The sequence below is a fragment of the Hydra vulgaris genome, chromosome 02 (genome assembly GCF_038396675.1).
Source record: "Hydra vulgaris chromosome 02, alternate assembly HydraT2T_AEP".
Taxonomy (NCBI): domain Eukaryota; kingdom Metazoa; phylum Cnidaria; class Hydrozoa; order Anthoathecata; family Hydridae; genus Hydra; species Hydra vulgaris.
This window is the reverse complement of record NC_088921.1, coordinates 67,720,663-67,740,165: the sequence shown is the minus strand read 5'-3', so window position 1 is coordinate 67,740,165 and position 19,503 is coordinate 67,720,663. Positions and strand designations below refer to the sequence as shown.

Here is a 19,503-nt window from a genome sequence, read left to right as displayed (position 1 = left end):
TTATCAAAACCATTAAATAAATTTAAGTTAAAATCACGCTTATCAGAATAATTTAAACAAAGAAATTTTATCGGAAGTTCAAAAGTTTTTTTATTTATGTCATTATTGTTGTGGTTTTTTATTTGGTTTTCAGAGGGATTTTGGCATATTTCCATATGGGATTCTGATTCTTGTACTTTTGTATTTTTAATTGTATGTTTTGGTGTTTCTTCTGATTTTTTTAATTCACTAGTCCCGGTTAATTTCTTTATCTGTTCTTCAGCTACTTTGATTATGTTTTCTTTTGATTGCACATCTTCATATTTTTGATTATCTTCTATGTTTTGACCGGTATAAATTACCCTAGCATTATTAAGTTCAGGTGTTTTTTCATTTATGTCATTTATGTGGTTTTTATTTGGCTTTCTGAAGGATTTTGGCTTATTTCCATTAGGGCTTCTGATTCTTGTATTATTGTATTTTTAACTGTTGGTTTTGGTGTGCCTTCAGATTTGTTTAATTTACTAGTCTCGCTTACGTTAGTTCTCAGTTTTTCAGCTACTTCGATTATATTTTCTTTTGACTGCACATATTCATGTTTTTGATTATCTTCTAGGTTTTGACCGGTATAAATTATCCTGACATTATATCCACATAGTTTTAGAGATCTTGGAATAGGTTTAACTAAGTGATCCATAATGGCTACTAGTCTTCCTGAATAGTAGGGTGATTCGTTTTTAGGGGTTTTACGATAAACTGGTCTAGTGTACAAATGTTTACCATATCCTAGTTGCTCAAGAGCTGCGCGGACAGGTACAGATTTTTTTTCAAGCGGCAAACCGAGCACAGATACAGCAACTCGTTTGCTTATGTTTCTATTAGGTGTAGAGTTATAAAAATGGTGAGTTACACCATTAATTAGGAGTCCATTTTCTTGGATCAACCATTTAGCTTTATCATTTTTTTAACAAGCTCAATCATCGTCCCTTTTCAGATGAGTTGTAAGCCTTCCAGATCTTGATCTAATCGGGCATTTTCAAGAGCTGATAGAATATCAAGCTTGGTTATATTTTCGGTGATTTCACTCAGAAGAGTTTTTTTTAAGATGCTAAATTCATTAGACATTTTCAGATTAAATATACTTGCTGTAGCTTGCGCATAGCTTTTAGTAGAGACATTTAAGTCCGTCATAATACTAGATGTTTCCATAGTATGGTTGTTTAATAGCATGTTAAGGGTTTATTGGTTAACGTACTCTTACAACACTCATAAGAACACACAACTTCTCTACTCTTAAGTTGTTTTAACACAACCTATAGTCCTTACCAACTAAAGTTACCTTTAAGCCAATTACTTAAGCCAATTACGTGAAGCTTGCAGTTTGCAAGCTTCACGTAATTGGCTTAAACAATTTAATGTGCATAGTATACAAATTATAACATAAGAAAGGTTGACATTTTATATACATTTTTGCTTGTGGGTTTATAAAAACTTGTGAAATATTACGCTTGTATTATTGACAAAAAAAAAAACGTAATGTAACATAACAAAATCTTTATATGAGGCGTAGTTTAAATACGTCTTAGTATTTAAGTTACGTTTCAGTTTACACTTTTTAAATGTTGCACTTTAATAAGTTTAAATAAAGTAATTGAGATGTAACTTTGCGAATTTTTGCTTCTTTTTTTTTTAGTGACAAATTAGTTACAAAAAAAAAGTAACTAAGATGAATCTATTTTACAATTAAAGTAAACAATGGTTATTAGCAGTTTAAAAAAAAAAAATTTTAGTTACAAATGTCTCGACAAACGCATTGTTAAATATCGTAACTCATGAGTAACAATATTTAACAAAAAGTTTTATTAACAATATTTATATATTTGATTGTTTATGTATTTGATTATTGAAAACGCATTAACAGGTTATTTATATAAAAAGTTAACCCACGCTTGTGGGTTAGTTTTTAAAAAAGACTTCTTATAAGAGGTCTTTTTAAAAAACTTTTTGTTAGCTTTAATAGTTGTATTTACATTTAATTAAAGGTATATACAAATTTTAAAGCTTCAAAAGTAATGTAAAGAAAAAGTTAAAAAAAAAAGTACATTACAAAAACGTACCGTACTTAAGCATTTTAAGTTACTTATTACCTTTAAAAGTATAACCAACTGAGGCATAACATAACGTAAAACATTTAAGAATTGAAACGTAATTAAAATACATCACAAATATAAATATTTTTACGTTTTATTACATCTTTTTTTTTTAAAGGGTAACCAATTAAGACGTAACATAGCAATACAAAAATCTTTGTTTGAGATGTATTTTAGTTATGTCTCAAATCTAGATTTAGTTACAATACATTACGTCTCAATTATTTACACTTTAAAAAGTAAAAAAAAACAAACAATTGAGACGTAGCGTTGCGAATTGAGACTTTTTTTTTTTGCGACAAACCAATTGAAACGAAGCCATTTTACAATAAAAAATAAAATAAAAGATAGTATTTAGCAATACGGCAATGATGAACAAACATTTACTGCATTTTCAAGTTTATTTACATAATATTTAAATAATAATTAGAGAATGTAACCTTGTTATCTCTTGTAACTGATGAAGACATAACGTATCTTTAAAATGTTATAAGGGTATATATATATATATATATATATATATATATATATATATATATATATATATATATATATATATATATATAATATGTTTCAATGTCATATCTTGTTGTACGTGAATATGTATATTTAAAATAATATAAAGCATAAAACAACAGCTGTGTACAAACTAAATTTTTTTTTCTTATTGTAATATTTTGAACTGTTTTGCACAGATTGTCATCGGACATAAAATATAATACAAAAAACCGTTACAAATATTACATAAAAATATCAATGAAGACATTAAAAAAAAGCCATAAATGATTACACAGTAACGTAAATATAGAATTAGTAAATATTATTTAATTCCGTTTTTTTGGATAATTTTTTAAACAAAGGTCTCCAACTGTTTGTAGAAATTTTAACTCCATTGTCTTGGTTTAGAAGTATAGGAGAGTTGTTCTGATGTTGTAAAGTTTAAATTCTTTTCTAAGTTTTGGACCTATTCTTGGGAGCCATGGAAGCTTAACTGTATATTTACTTTCTGTTTTACTATAATTTATGAAAGGTTGTTTCTTTTCAGAATATAGTTCTTAGCAGTTGTTTCAAACTTTAATTCAATGTGTCCATTTTCTGCAAACATGTTCACTAAAAACTGTATTTTATCATTAGGATACTTTTTTGACCAAATTTTAATGGCACGAGATACAATACCTTTAAAAATACCTTTGGATTAATGTTTGATGTAGGTTTTATTCATATATTAGTGATAGCCGACTTTCGATGAATTTTAAAGTTATAGTATGAGTTATAAGTGTTGGTTACAGTTCTTAGTGTTGATTACAGTTAGTAAGAAGTTTAACTCTTTTTTATTGTTTTCTTTTTCTGAAGTATATTTGATTGCTGGATCTTGTTTATTTAATAGCTCCAGAAACTTATCATGATTTTTTATTGAGTCGAATCTTGCATAACTGTCATCTACATACCTTCTGTAAGTCTTTTGCAAAAAATGATCAACCTCAGCAATAATAAGAGCTTTTGTTTCCAAATGCTGCAAAAAAGACTTTGCAACTACAACCATTAAGAACAGTCCTATAGGTCCCGAATTCAATATAGATCTTATTTCATTTTTGTATAAAAAATAATATTGGTTGAGGCAGAGTTTGATCATTTCATTTATATCACTAAGAGTTAATTAGGTTCTTTTTTTATTATATTAATTATCAATATCGTTGTTTAAGATATTGATAATACAGGAATTTCTCTGTCAATTGGAATGGAGGGAAATAACGCCACCACATCAAAAGAGATTTAAATTTCATTTGGATTAATTAACCAAGATTTCGCTTCGTTCACAAATGAGGAGGAGTTTAATAATCTTGTTTTGTTTTTGTTTAAGATTGGTTGTATAATTTTAATTAAATTTTTACAAGATACTCTAATGATCCTTATGGTGGGGTACCTATGGTAGAAACGACTGGCTGCATTGGATAATTCTTTTCTGGTTTGTGAGCTTTTATAACTCCATATAGACATGGAGGGATGCAGTCAGAAGGGTACATTTGAAAATAAGTTTTGTTATCTAACTTTTTTTGTTTTTAAAACTTGCATAATAGTTTCTGGAATTTAGTCATTAGGGTTTGAGTTGGGTCATAGTTGATAGTTCTGAGTGTTTGATTTCCTCTTCTAGCTTGTAAAATGCATCCACTTCATTTATTAGTACAAATCTTGTTCCTTTATCAAATGGATAAACTGCTAAACCATTCATTTTTTTCACTCAAGTTTTTTTTAATTTGGTAATGTTTTTTCGATTTTTCAGTAACATTTTCAATAATTTTATAATGCTTTGGTGTTAAAATCTTCTCTAAATTATAACAAATGTTTATTTTTTTAAATTTTTTTTTGATTAATAATTCCTACAGCAAGGAGATATATAGTTCTACAGTAAAACTTCAGAAACAAAACATTAGAAATGCAATATCAAAAAACCAATTATTCTTTCTTCAAAGATGCGTTTCCAATCATATAATTTCACCATTGTTAATTTTTTTGCTTCACTTGTTTACTTTCATTTCACAAGTAAAATCCTGTTTTATAATTAATTGAAGTTCTTATTTTATTATTACTTTGAAAAAAATATTGAATTTTAATAATAATATAATAATAATATTTGTTGTATTTAACTCAGAACATTTAAATTTAAACTGTAACTTGTTTTCACTTTGTTCTTATTTTCTTTAAATCTTTGTATTTATTTTCTTGTTATCATTTAAATTTTAATCATTTAAATTTTAAATTTTATAAAAATTTATATAATATATAAAAATAAAAATAATTTATTTAATCATTTAAATTTTAATTCAAATTTTAATCATTTAAATTAAAATTTTTTTTCATTGAATCTTTTCATTAAATTTTTACTGTAAGTTGCAGTAAATGAATGAATTATAGGTTAACTTAATGCAGGTTTGCACTTTTTTTTTCTATAATAGGATTCTTAAAAATATATTTTAAGAAAATCTCATTTCATATTACATTAGTAATTTTTATATAGTTTCATAAAACGATTGTCAATTATTTTTCTTTAACATCTTTAACTTATTATTTGAAATTATTGTACATAACTATGAACATTCTCTTTTCCAACTGCACTTTTTTTTTTCATTGAAACTTTTCATTTAATTTTCTCCCGCCATTTGCGAAATCATTGCAATAAAATTGTTCCTTTTTTTTGTATATACAAAACTGAGTCATGAAGATTACTAAGATAAAAGTTTAAAACGTTGTGCAAAAATAGTCTTTTTGGTGTTTATGATGTGCAATGTTGAGGCATATATTAGCTAATTGCATAACTTATTACTTACAGCATCAGGTACTATCTATTTTTTTAATCATGACTACAGTACCAAAATCATGCCAGGACCAAAAAATATTAAGAAACTATTTTCATCACAAAATTGTTTCAATTTACCTTGAATTTTCTGACTTTCATTTCGCCAGCAATTAGCTCAATCACTTTTCTTTTTGTTTTTCATTTTTTTCCCAAGTCATTTTCTTATTGCTTTAAGTTGAGCACATTCTTTTGACTTTTGGTTCAACAATTCTTTTGGATAACATTCTTTTAATTTCACCATTTGCAAGTATTGCTGTTTTGTTTGACTTTAATACTCTTCATAGAAAATAACTTGACTCTAAAACATGTGATCTTGCTGACACTTAGCCTCAACACTCTGCTTGACACTCTGAACAGTTTGACAGGCTCAAAGTTTTAATTTTAACTCTAAAGCCTGCATTTTTTAAACTCTTAGGAATAATGAAGCTTATTTTTAGATTGTTTTAATAATAAAAAGACATTTGTTCTCAAGAGAGTTAGTTTTTTTAATTTTTTCACTTTATCCCCTAAAAAAATTTGATTAGAAATTGAATCTAAAAGAATGCAATCTTGAGAAGAAGAACAATAAAGAACAAAGAGAAGAATAATAAAGTGAAGAGGTGCTAAGCGAAAGCACATAAAAAATGGTTAGAGGATTCAAACCTGATTTTTCAACAAATAGGTGAATCGATTCGAAAGGAAATGCTAAAGTCAAGCATGTGACTATCGAAGTCTTTGCAAATCAAAGGATAGTAGCCATCAATACTGAGTTCTGGAGTAGAAATAGCCGAATTTAAATTAGCCTCACAAAGACCAAGCAAGTCTGGTGAATACTGCAAGAGGTAAGATTTAACTGATGGAAAGTTAGTTTTAAGGTCACAAGTGTTTGTGAAAGATATATTGAAACTGTTGGGTGGTAGTAATGGTTTTTTATGTTTAGTATTTTTGGTTACTTTAGGCATGGCTTAAGTTAAAAAGAACTTGACTCATTCAAAAAGCATAGCATCTCAAGTAAAGAGCTATGTATTTGTTATGGGGCATTGATCAGGGCATAAGACCTTTTTAATTTTTCTATAAAGTCTGACATGCTGGTCTTCTCCATATACTTTATGCTTAGTCTTCTCCATTATTTCATATGTTGTATCAGGAAAAGTTTTTAAAACTGTTGAATTTTCTTTTCTAATGACATTAGTACAGTCATTCTTATGAACAACACTCTTCTTCACCACAAGTACTACAAGGTTCCATTTTCAGTTCCATATTGTTTCTCATTTACCTATTGCACGGCTATTGGTGCAATATTGAAATTTTTTCCTAGAACTTAATTCAAATTATTTTTTCATTATTGTTTATTAAATAATTACACAAATAAGTTAATAACCAAATCCATAATTTTTTATTTTATCAAAGTTATTAATTTTGTTATGTTAATAAAAATTATAATAAAGTAATGTAATAATTTAAGATATAAATTTATAATACTTTTATAATAATTTATAATGATATAAGAATATTAAAATGAGTTTCTTTTTTTAAAGAAAACTTTTTTATTGGTAATTTGGATGCTTTAGGTAATTGACACAGGGGTGATTTTACACAAAGGAGCGTTCCTACGAAACTCATGGAACAAACTTGATACATTTGTTTTTATCTGTAGTTTACTTGCATTAATTATAGAGTATGTGTTCAGGTTGTTGTTTTTTTGGAAGGTATTTTTGAAAATTGATATTTAAGTTTAAATATTTCTTATTTAAAATAGTTCAGAATCATCATTTCTTAAAATTCTTCATGTGTTGCGAGTTCTTCGACCAATCAAAGCAATTCAAAAAGTCAAGAAACTTAAAGTTAGTTTTAAAATTAGTAATCTGTTTTTTAATTTTTGATGGTGTAAAATTTAAAGTTATTTACAATGATTTAAAAGTGATTTTTTTTTTAAATCTAGTTATTTTTCTATATTTTACTATATATATATATCTATGTTTTTACAAAAAAAATTTATTTTACTTCAAAAATATAGTTAATAAATTAATACTTGTTCAAAGAAACTTTATCCATTCAAAGTCATTCAAACTTCACCTCTTTTTCAAAGAAACTTTATCCATTCAAAAGTCATTCAATCATCATTATCATCATCATCATCACCATCATCATCGTCATTACCTAAACGCATTAATGCCGGACCAAACTAGTTCTGCAAAACTGGTGTTTAGGACCCATATCTCAAAAATAAGTCCCACACAATTTTTGTTCAGAATCCGAATTGCAAAAAACTGCAAAGCAGAAAGATTTTTGAGATTTTTTCTCATTGATTTGCAAAAATAAACATCTCAAAAATTAATCCAACATTAATTAATACACTATAGGTATAATCATTAATAAATATATAAATCCAAATTACAGCATTTTTTCTGTAGATTTTATGATAGAATTTAGTTTTACTATTATATATAAAGTTGACAATTTGCATCTGTTTATCTATAAGGAATGCAAAGTGAATTTGTTTACATATATATTTATATATTTTTTGCCTTATTATTTTAGCTTGTTTTTCAATGCATGGTTTACTCATTAAAAAATGTTGCTTTTGTTTTGATTATTACATTTTTGATGTTGTTCATCTTTGCATGTATTGGAGTTCAGCTTTTCCAGGTTTTCAAACATTTTAGTATATTAAACTTGCTTTTTATTATCTTTTGTAATTAAGCTCATAAAAATTTAAAATATAAAGTTTTTTTTTAATTAAGCTCCTAAATATTATAGGGAAGATTTTATTATTGCAATGATGAAAGTAGAAGAACAATAAATGAATGCAAGTATGACATCTTTTAAAGTATTAAATAATAAAAATTGTATTTTAAAATATTAAAAAAAAAAAAAAAATGGAGCAATTTTTTTGTAGATTACCTAATTTTATACTTCTTGTTAAATTTTAGTTATGTATTTAAAAAACCTTACTTTCTCAGGTTATTTCTTATTGTTGTAACAGTAAGTTACTTAGTTGCTTTTGTTGTTTAACTGTTATAAAGTTACTTAGTTACTTATGTTAGTTCAACTGTTATTAAGTTACTTTTGTTGATGAATACTAATAATAATAATAGTATAAACATAAAATTATTTGATAAAACTTTTTTTTTGTTTGTTTCTTAAATAACTTTTTTTAGTAATTTTTGCATTTAATAAAAATATGTTAAATAGAACCTTGCATCCATTAAGTTTTGTGTGCTTCATTTTTTTGTTTCCCTTTTTATATGTGTTCATTGTTTTTGCTGCAAAAAATTAAGATTCATGTTTGTATTACTGGGGGGCCAAAATTAACTTTTTCTACATTTTTTGTAGTTTAACCAGTTTTTTTTAAATAATTTTTCATGTTGATTTCAAATTTCATAATGTTTTTATTTCATTATCAATGTTTAGCCTTCTACTTTAATTTTAATAAAAGTGATTATTTTGACAGAGTAATTTACAGTTAAATTAAATGAAATCATTTTTATTTTCAAATAAAAGCAATGTAGAACACATGATAAATTTTTTTCATTTTACTAATAAAATATTATATCATTATGTCAAGATATAAATAACATAAAAAATTAGGCATTGTACATCATCAAGAGAGTCTAATATTAATAATAATTTGTTTTGACTTCTATTAAAAGTGCAAAATAACTTTGTGAAAGTCATTGTAGGTGATTGTGGATTGCTATAATGGCTTTCAAGTAGAACCTTCAAGTTAGTAGCATATTCTTCTATAGACATAAGATGGCGCTTTTTTGTATTTTTATCAACAATCATGATTTTAAATAGAGTCGATATCCGCAGCAATGACCTACTTGTATCTCTAAGATAAATTACTTCATTCTCACTCACTGACATCTGATCCACAAGGAAATGGACTATTTTAGTTAAACCACCTTGTCTTAGTTAAATCTGTTGCTGGTACCAACTCTATACTTTCAATTTATAACAATAGGACTCTTTTTCGAAATAATTGTAAATTATTTGAATCTTCATTTCTCAAATGGTTTGAATATTAAAGAACATTACCATGAGAAACTGTTATTGCAATGAGTGCCACTCTGAAGCTCAAGTTCAATATTTGTAATTATTTTATCAACTCCAACAACTTGATTAAAAACATAATACTCATCAAGTAATAGACTATGTTTCTTTCTCCAAACTCATAATACTTTCCTCTTTGGTGTTTAAAAACTATAGCTAAACTTTGCCGAACTTTGCAAGAATAATCATCAAAGTTCTTTGATGTGTATTTTCGAACTACATCAACAACTTCTGAGCATCTTCTTTAATGAGATTTTGAGAAAAAGCAATGTGTTCAAGGAGTATCAAATAGTCTTTTTGATACTCTTTGAACACATGGCTTTTAAAATCCAAAGAATTGTTCATTTATGATACCATTAGATAAGCTTGGATGCATCTTGCTAAAGAGTATTTGTAATTTAGAATCTGTGGCTTTTACCTTTAGTTTTACAGAAAAATAGTCATGTGACTTGAATTCCAGAAGCTGCTACCACAACTAAAGTAACTATAAATCAAAATTCATAGAATTTCAGACCAAATGAGCAAATTTATTTGTGATATATTCATGTTGGTATAAAAACTCCTTAAAATCATCCCAGTGAGAGCAACCTATAGAAAAACATTTCAAAAGACATTCAAACCCAACAACTTAAAAATTTTAAAAAAATCTTTTGCTTTTACGCGGCATAAAAGTTATAAATTTTTTATGATAATTTTTATGATAATGGTTTTTGAATAACAAATGTTTACAAAAAGATATATAACCATATTTTCTTGTAAACATTCCTTTCCAGAAAATTAATTTGTTTTTTTACATCATTTGTTTATGCAAACATTCATTGAATCATTAAGTTAATTTCTAATTTTATATTTTATATGTTTTATAGAGGTCAATATTATAAGTTTGAATCAAAAGAAAGTATAAATAAAGGTCAACCACAAGTAAGATTTTTTTTAATCATTTTAGTAAAATGCCATTATCAACTTAATAAAATAGATAACAAATCATATACCGAAGAGATATGATTCTTTAGAGATATGATTTTTTAGACAACCAATCATATATGGGTATGATTCTAATTTAGATAAGTACTAGTTGACCTATTGTATATAGGAGAAATATGATTATAATTTTAATAATTTTTAGATAACTGATCGTACTTGGCAGAGATATGATTCTAATTTTGATAATGTCTTTGATGCTATTCTAACACTTTATATTTCTTCAACAGAAGATAATTGGCCAACGTAAGTTTGATTTTTTTAAATTTTATTGTTTTAATTTTTTTCTTAACAACATGGGATTTTTTATTAAACAGCATTATAAGATTTCATAAAAACTTTCTATGCAATGTATCATTGGTGTTAAAAAAATACTGATGAATTTTTAGCCTAATGCAAAATGGTATGGGTGTTACTGGAGTGGATCTTGGTCCTTTAACAAAAAATAGTTCCTATATGGCTATGTATTTTGTAATGTTTGTTGTGATTTTTACATTCATGATCATCAATATATATATTGCACTTATAATTCTGACATTTCAAAAACAAGGTGAAAAGCAGATTCATGGAGAACTTGATAGAAATCAAGTAAATTTTATTTTAACTAAATTGTTTAGATAAAGCATTTTTTAAATGAAAAAAGTTTTGATTTGATTTTTATAGCAATTAGTTTTTAATCAAATTTAAAAACTGAAATAAAAAATATATGATTTTTTATTTTAACTTTTTTTACAGAGAGATTGTCTTGACCATGTCCTTAATGCCAAACCTCGAGAGCGTTTTATGCCAAAAAATAAATCATCAATATCATTTCGAGTGTGGCTTATTGTGGACTCAATTCTCTTTGATTATTTTATAATGTTATTAATAGTTTTGAATTGTATACAACTCATGATGAAGGTTTGTTTTGATTTATGTCTATATGTTTTATGTCATCACAGTTTTACTATTTTGTGTCAGACTCGTGTTCTCATTAATTCTAAAGATAAAGATAAAGTAGTTTATAGATTTCATATAATTTAATTATTTAATTTGATTAATTATTAATTAGTTTATTATTATTAGAATTAGTTTTTCTTCATAGGTTACTACCTGCATCAGCTGTACATCAATAAACTCTTTTTTTTTGAGTATTTATATGATTAGATTCAGAAGGGTTTTTTTTCTTCTTAAGTTTTGTGTTTTTGTTTTTTAAGTTTGTTTTTTTTTTGGTGTCATTGTAACTCTTTTTTCTTTTGTTGTTTATGTCTATTATATCAATGTATGGTTACATGACTGAGTACATGACTACATTATATTAATATAAAATATAAGTTAAAAATAAAAATGATGAGCAATGGGGTTAAATGAAACATGCTAATTCTTAACTTAGTAATCAGGGCTTTTATTAATTTCTAAATTTAATGTCTAAACTGATTAATCTCTACAGATTCTTTGTATAAATTTTAAAATAACTTTGATTTTGAATCTGATCTATTATAATACAAAATACACCTAAAAAAAATGTTGATGAAATCAACCTCTCTGAGAGTCACCATAAAGTTTGAGAAACCTTACTAGCAGCTGGTTTCAGAACCATAAACTGAGTTTTAGAGCTGTACCCTCATTAGTAGATAATAGGAAGAGTTGCAATTTTACAGAGGTTTATATCTATTCTACTTAATAGATGAAGAAGGTGTTCAAGGATGGTTAACTGCTTTACCCATACATGGCAGCAGGGCTTTGGGAAGGTAGTACTGGGTTACATGTTACCAGTAGCAGAACAATTGTGATGATTCTGAACCTGACCTGACCGATAAGATTGCAGTGGTCAAAGTACTAAGTGACAAATTTTCACTCAACAGGCTGTTCGATTATTTGGCATACTTGTAGTTCATTATCTCAACCAGAATCTATGCCAGTACCAAAAGATCTTTGTCACTCCCTGAATTTATAGCAACAATATCTAGCATCAGAAATTGCTGTATATATTCACTCTAAAGGCAGTTAACTCCAAAGTTAACTGCCTTTAGATAAACTTTAATAATGCAGTAGCTGTGGTCATCCAAAAGGGAATTTAAAAAGAAGTTGAAAAACAATTGCAATAGGCTCAATTGTTTGCTGAGTTTGTTTCACCAAAAAGTGCCACACAATGACAACTCAATCTCCAGAACCTCTTAATGACTCAATTCAAAAATTAAAATTATTTACTGTTTACTTTTTAAATTGTAATCATTACTTGCTGTTTTAAATTAGATTAAGTTTTTTTAATTATTTTTTCATTTCTTTTTTAAATCAAATAAAGTTTCTTAAAACACTAAAAGAAATTTTTGATTTTTATATATTTAAATGCAATTCAAAGTTCACTAGAACTTATAAAAAAAAAATTCCAAAAAATCCTTTTCCTGTAAAAAAAAGTTAAAACTGAAACATTTGCCCCATTTTACTTTATGTCAAATAATTTTATGATAAAGAATTGTCAGTGCTAAAATATTTATAAATTAAAAAAAAATTGTTAAATAAAAAACATTTTGTTAAACTTTTAGTATTATTAAATAGTTACTTAAAGGAACATTTTTAATTGTTTGTTTTTTCAATTATCATCTTCTTAATTAGTATAATGGCATGTCTCAAGAATATCGCAATATGTTGCTTTCTTTAAATATCGGATTTACAATGCTTTATTTTATGGAAGCTTTTCTAAAGATCATTGCATACAGATTGGTATTGTGTTTTGCTTTCATAAAAACGTTTATATATTTTGTACTAATTTTTTAAATATTTTTTCCTGCTGATTTTTTTAGCTACAATTTTTTTATTTAAGAATTACTTCAAAGATTTGTGGAACTTATTTGATTTGGCTGTGATTTTAGGAGGGCTTTTAGATATTATCTTAACTTTAGTAAGTAAATTGTGTAATTACCATATTATGATTTAAGTATGTATACATATATATATATATATATATATATATATATATATATATATATATATATATATATATATATATATATATATATATATATATATATATATATATATATATATATATATATATATATATATATATATATATATATATATATATATATATATATATATATATATATATATATATATATACACACACAATATATATACAAATACTTTTAAATGTATTATACAAAATAGAATGCTCAATTTTTTTAAAAGAACAGAATGATAATAAATTATTAGAAAATCACTTATCAAATTTTTTTTTTAATACTGTATTACATCATTAAAGACTTATCAGAAATAAATGATATAGTTAATAAACTTCAATTTATATCAAAAATTAAATTACAGGAAGTCATAAATGTCTTAACTACTGTAGTATTTCATACATTTGTAATATTTTACATATTTTTGGAATATATTGACGCTATTATAAAAAGAATTCTTTATAATTGTTTATTTCTGTTTTTTTAATCTATTTTTAATGGGGATTTTTTTTTTTTTTTGTTAGCTTGCTTAGTTTTATAATTTTTTTACGAGAAACTTAGTTTTATGTCTGCATTTAGGAACTGATTTCTAAACTTGATAAGTGATTTTTTGTTAATTTATATATTTATTCATATATTTTGTTCTTTGAAATAAGCTTTACAATGTTTTATAACATAGCAATATAAAGTTTTAAAAAATTCCGACTGGAGCTGGCAGAAGACATGGTCTTATCATCTAGCCCCTTTGTTACATATATATGTATATAGGTGTTGAAATGACCTTTTTTTGAAACTTATCTATGGGGGGCAACCAACTTTTGCTAATTTTTTCTAACAAAATGAAAATTAGTTGGTTGCCCCCTTTGAGCAGGTTTTAGAAATGATCCAAGGGGCACTAATGTCCAATTTCTATTTCCTCCTCTGTGTGTATGTGTGTATATACAGTCGTGTGACAATTTATTATGGCCACTCACAGTTTTTTACTTTCTTAAGTTTCAAAATCTATTATTTTAATATTTTTTTGTGATTTATGTACTCAAAAGTAACTTTTATTTTAAAAGCGGGTATTTTTTTTTTACAAATAAAAACATTTAACAAATTGTTAATAAATTTTTATATTTAAATATTACTACAAACATATTCAAGATCAATATTTGGTGATTCCTCCTTTTGCCTCTATAATTGCAAGAACCCTTTTTGGTATTGATGCATTTTTTAGTCATTTCTTTTAATTATTAATTATGGTTCCAATGGTGAATCATTCTTTCTATTAAATACACTTTACTTGTAATATTTTCTTTAGATATTTGCTTCTTTAGGAACGCCTAAACATTTTCTATAGGATTTAGGTTAAGAGAGTTTCCTGGCCAATAAAGTAATGGAATATTTTGTTCTGATAGATATTTTTAACTGATTTAGCCGTGTGGCATGGTGCCCCGTCCTGCATGAAGGTTTTTTTTTCACCTGGACTAAACCATTTTGCCAATTTTGGCAACAATTTTTGTTCCAGGACTTTTTTATATTGTATTTGATTCATTATTCCCTCTACAATATAGAGCCTTCCCATTCCCCTTCCACATATCACTGACCAGATCTTCACAGAGGTGGGGTATTTAACAATTTGAATGATGCAGTTCAGTAAGTATTTTTCCCCTCTTTTTCTTCAAACATATTGAGCCTTTTTTGTTAAAACTTGGAAAGTACTCTCGTCACTAAAGCATACCTTAAAATATTATACAAGAATTGTTAAGTGAATATTTAAAGTTTGGTGTAAGAAAGTGGATATTTTAAATACATCTAAATTAATTTTACCAGTTTCCAATCATTTTCTGTTAAATTTCTATACTTTTTTGCTCACTCCAGCCTTTTTTGCATCATTTTTGGTGTCAGTTTAGGCTTCTTAGCTGGATGTTGTGAAATGTAACCAAGATTGTGTAGGCAACATTAAACCGTTCTCCTAGACATTTTGACTCCAGATTGGTCCAGCTTATTATTTATTTCATTGTTGGTGACCAGTCGATTTTCTAGAACAATCTTGGTAAGTATTCCTTTCCCACGTGGTGTTAGGATTCTCTTCTTTCCACATTTACCGGCCCTCTTTGGCTCCATTTTAGCCATTATTTTGTGTATATTTTGAACAGAAACCCGTGAAATACCATATTTAATGGCAATTTCTTGTTGAAAAAGATTAGTGTTTATTAAAAGTGCCCTGATTTCAGCAATTTTATTATGGTAAGAAGTCCTTTTTTTTCCCCATAGCTAAAATAAGATATCACATTTCAGTAGTAAAGTTAAGAATTTGCTTTGGTACTCATAACTTTAAATATCAAATCAAATACAATTATTTTTACTTTACAATAAAAAGAAATATTCAAGAAACAATATTTTTACTGATTTAAATAAATATTTTGACAATAACCTAATAAACAAATTCAAAACTCTGATAATAAAGTGTACAGCAAAAAGATTATAATTAAGATGACATCATACAAAATGGCTGTCAAAAGTGACAGAGTTGCCAGTAGCAAAAAAAAAAGCACTGACTTTATTTTAAACAAAAGATTAACTTTCAATAATGAATTTTTACGCTTTATATGAAAAAAATGAGATTAAACTTCAAAATGATCAAAATTCATAGGTGGCCATAATAAATTGTCACACGACTGTATATATGTATATATGTGTATATATATATATGTATATATATATATGTATATATATATATGTATATATATATATGTATATATATATATATGTATATATATATATATATATATATATGTATATATATATATATATATATATATATATATATATATATATATGTTATATATAAATATGTATATATATGTATATATATATATATATACATACAAATATATTTGTATTTGATATATATTTATATATATATATATATATATATATATATATATATATATATAATTGCTGCCCTAATCTTAGTCTATATAGCACCACTCTTTGCATATTCTTCCTATTTAGTCAGAATCACGTCAGACTAATAAGCATCAAAGCATGTACTAAATGTTTATGACTTTATAAAAATTAAGTGCAAAAAAAAAGGTTATTTATTTTTTTAATAAAATCAACACAAAGATAAAAAAAATTTATATATTTAATTATATATTTAGAAAAACTCGAAGTTTTTAGATCCAAGTATGTTTCGTTTATTCAGAGCAGCTAGAGTGATGAAGCTTCTTCGAAAAGGAACCAACATTCGTATCATGCTGTGGACGTTTCTTCAATCTTTTAAAGTATGTTTTATTAAGTTACAATATTATTACTTTTATTGAAAATATTTAAATTTTTTATTAATTTCTGAAATTTAATACTATTAATAATATATATAATAAAACTACTATAAAATTTAATACTCTTTAATAGTAAATTTCAAAATTTAATACAAAAGTTAATAGTTTTGATAGACACAGTAATGTTTTGAATTTTCTCAACATGTTTTCATTGTTGCAACAATTGTTTTCAAGTAATCACTACCAATAATCATGTGGTTGTGGTTTAGTGGTTGAGCATTGTAAGTTAGTTGTATAAAGTTTTTTGTAAAAAACCCACTAGATCACTCGAAGTATTACTTCAAGAGTCAAAAATCGCCTCTTTGGCTAAAGCAACTTTAAGTCTGGACTTTTAGGGAGAAAATAAGTTTTTTTTTGTATATCAATATTTTGTATATCAAATAAGTACTATTATTAAACTTAAATTCTTATGTCATTTTATAAATAAAAAACATTAAAAGCAAAAGAAGCAGTAATCAAAATTAAAACTTTAATTTCAAATTTTTGTTCTGTGCGTTAGGCTTTGTATATGTAACTAGTTTAATTTTACTTATTTCATATATTTTTTCTGAGTGTAGGCTTTGCCCTATGTAACTGGTTTAATTCTACTTATGTCATATGTTTATGCTGTAATCGGGATGCAGGTAATTGTTTTTATGATATTTTAAAATTGTTTCTATATTTTTAATGTAATAAGATGTAGGTTGGTTTTTTTTTTTGTTTAGGTTGTGTTAGGAATTTTTTTAGTTTTTTTTTCGTTTATGATTATAATCTTTTTTAATATTTTTAGCTCTTTGGCAATATTGCTTTAGATGGTAATGTTTTCCATGATAAGAATAACTTTCGCAATGTTTATCGAGCATTACTTCTATTATTTAGGTAATTTTTGATTTGTGTAATAATATGATGGTTGGTGTAAAGGAAAAATTTTTTTAACTTTTATAAACAAAAAAAACCTCTTGCCTAAAACATTCATAAAAAACTTACTCCATGATAATGAAATGTTATTCCATAAATTTGTAATATACTTATAGTTGTCAATTTTTCTTACTAATAGTGGTACCAACATACATCTTATTCATAAGTATTATATTACTGGAGTTTCAGAGAATTCTTTAAATAATATCTTAGAGGATGATAATGAATGCAAAATCAATTTTTGCTTTTAAGTTTTCTTATTGGTTTTTAACTAGTGTGTTATTTAATAAATCGTAAAAACTTTCAACATCTATCTGATGATAACTATATAATGATGTCTGATAATACCTATTTAATAATGTCTCCTTGGTGACCTGATAATATCTATCTAATGATGTCTTTTTGATGATATCTGAAAATATTATTATCCCACCGCCTGTCTAAATAAACAAGTATAATGATATATATAGTTGCGTTCTTCAAATTATTAGTAAGTGGTAGAAAATAAAAATCCGTCAAGTCTTTGTTTTAAATTAACAATTAATGTTCAATACTTTATAACTTCTTATTGTAAAATTTAAAAAAAACAATGGGTACAGACCTATAAATTTTTTCTCTAAGTTTATTTTTTTCTATTAAGTTTTTTATGAATTTTTTTTCCAGACCATCCACACATGGTCGGACTGGCCAGGGAGGTCTGGGGGGGTTACCCCTGGGTTCCTGCCATGCCTAAAAATCCTGGGTTCCTTTATAAATTAAGATGCACAAGTAAAACACACAAAAATACAAGTTAATAATAACTATTGTTTATACGCATTAATTTTACAAAGACAGTACAATAAAAATGGTAGTTCTTTAGAAAAAAAGAAGCTAAAACAGCCTTTTATTGTTATTTATTAGTAGAAGAGTAAATTATCTTGAGTGAGAAACTAAAAAAATTAATTTATTACAAAAAAACATTAAACTTCTTGTTTTGATTGAGTCATGTGTATATATTTTATATAAGCCCAGGGCTTATATAAAATATATACGCAATATATACACTCAAAATATTTTACTGATGACAGATTCAACAAGTTGCACTATTTAGTCTAAAAAAATCTTTGGGTTACTGGAAGTAACAGCTGTTTTCATAAAACATTCAAGTAAAAGAATGAATATGTGGAAGAAACCAGCAGGTTTTGTAGAAGATTAAGTCAAGAGGTTGCAGATGATCACAATGAACATCAAAGGGTAAAGCTCTAGAAGGTGTAATTGGAAGTTATTTTTTGTTGCTAGCAGATCGATTTGCACTTCTGATTTGTGTATTACACCACTTTGCTTCAAGCAAGGAATTTGAGACCAAAGTTGCATACGAGTTTTTGAGTATGAAAAACTGGATGATATTCCAAACGGTATCAACTGCAATTGTTTATTCACAGATTTCTAATATATGCTTATCTGTTTCAAAATATTTACCAACAGATGGCTTGGATTTTCTAGTTGTCATGAAGATGGTAGAAATCACTTTAAACTGCCTCATTGCAGTCTGTGAAAAATTTCCTGATATCCTCATGAAAGCTGAATCATTTGTAAGAATAATTTCATATCTGAAGCTAACAAAGATATCAAAGAAAGATATCAAAGAACAAAGAAGAAAAAAACAAAGATATCAAAGAAACTTTTGAAATTGAGCTCTCACAAAAGAATAGCTTGGCAAAAAAAGTAGATGCCTGTTAAAAATACGAATGATGAAAGCAGACAAGAATTTCAGGACCCAGTAAGGCAGTTTAAAGGTAATGTATTCTATGTTATTGTGGATACTGCCACTACAGCAATCACAGACCGTTTCAAAG

General features: G+C 25.9%; 1 protein-coding gene across 2 annotated transcripts in view; it reads left to right on the top strand.

Moving 5' to 3' along the window:
- Positions 1 to 19,503, top strand: part of LOC101237741 (voltage-dependent calcium channel type A subunit alpha-1) — a 112,444-nt gene that overhangs the window by 78,393 nt on the left and 14,548 nt on the right. For both annotated transcript variants that reach the window (XM_065791767.1, XM_065791768.1), the window contains 13 exons: positions 7,035 to 7,141; positions 7,223 to 7,307; positions 8,005 to 8,112; positions 8,224 to 8,276; positions 10,386 to 10,440; positions 10,646 to 10,746; positions 10,890 to 11,088; positions 11,236 to 11,400; positions 13,096 to 13,203; positions 13,304 to 13,381; positions 16,592 to 16,714; positions 17,329 to 17,394; positions 17,541 to 17,629. In XM_065791767.1, coding sequence (XP_065647839.1) covers positions 7,035 to 7,141; positions 7,223 to 7,307; positions 8,005 to 8,112; positions 8,224 to 8,276; positions 10,386 to 10,440; positions 10,646 to 10,746; positions 10,890 to 11,088; positions 11,236 to 11,400; positions 13,096 to 13,203; positions 13,304 to 13,381; positions 16,592 to 16,714; positions 17,329 to 17,394; positions 17,541 to 17,629 — 1,337 coding nt within the window. The remainder of the gene's footprint in view (positions 1 to 7,034; positions 7,142 to 7,222; positions 7,308 to 8,004; positions 8,113 to 8,223; positions 8,277 to 10,385; positions 10,441 to 10,645; positions 10,747 to 10,889; positions 11,089 to 11,235; positions 11,401 to 13,095; positions 13,204 to 13,303; positions 13,382 to 16,591; positions 16,715 to 17,328; positions 17,395 to 17,540; positions 17,630 to 19,503) is intronic.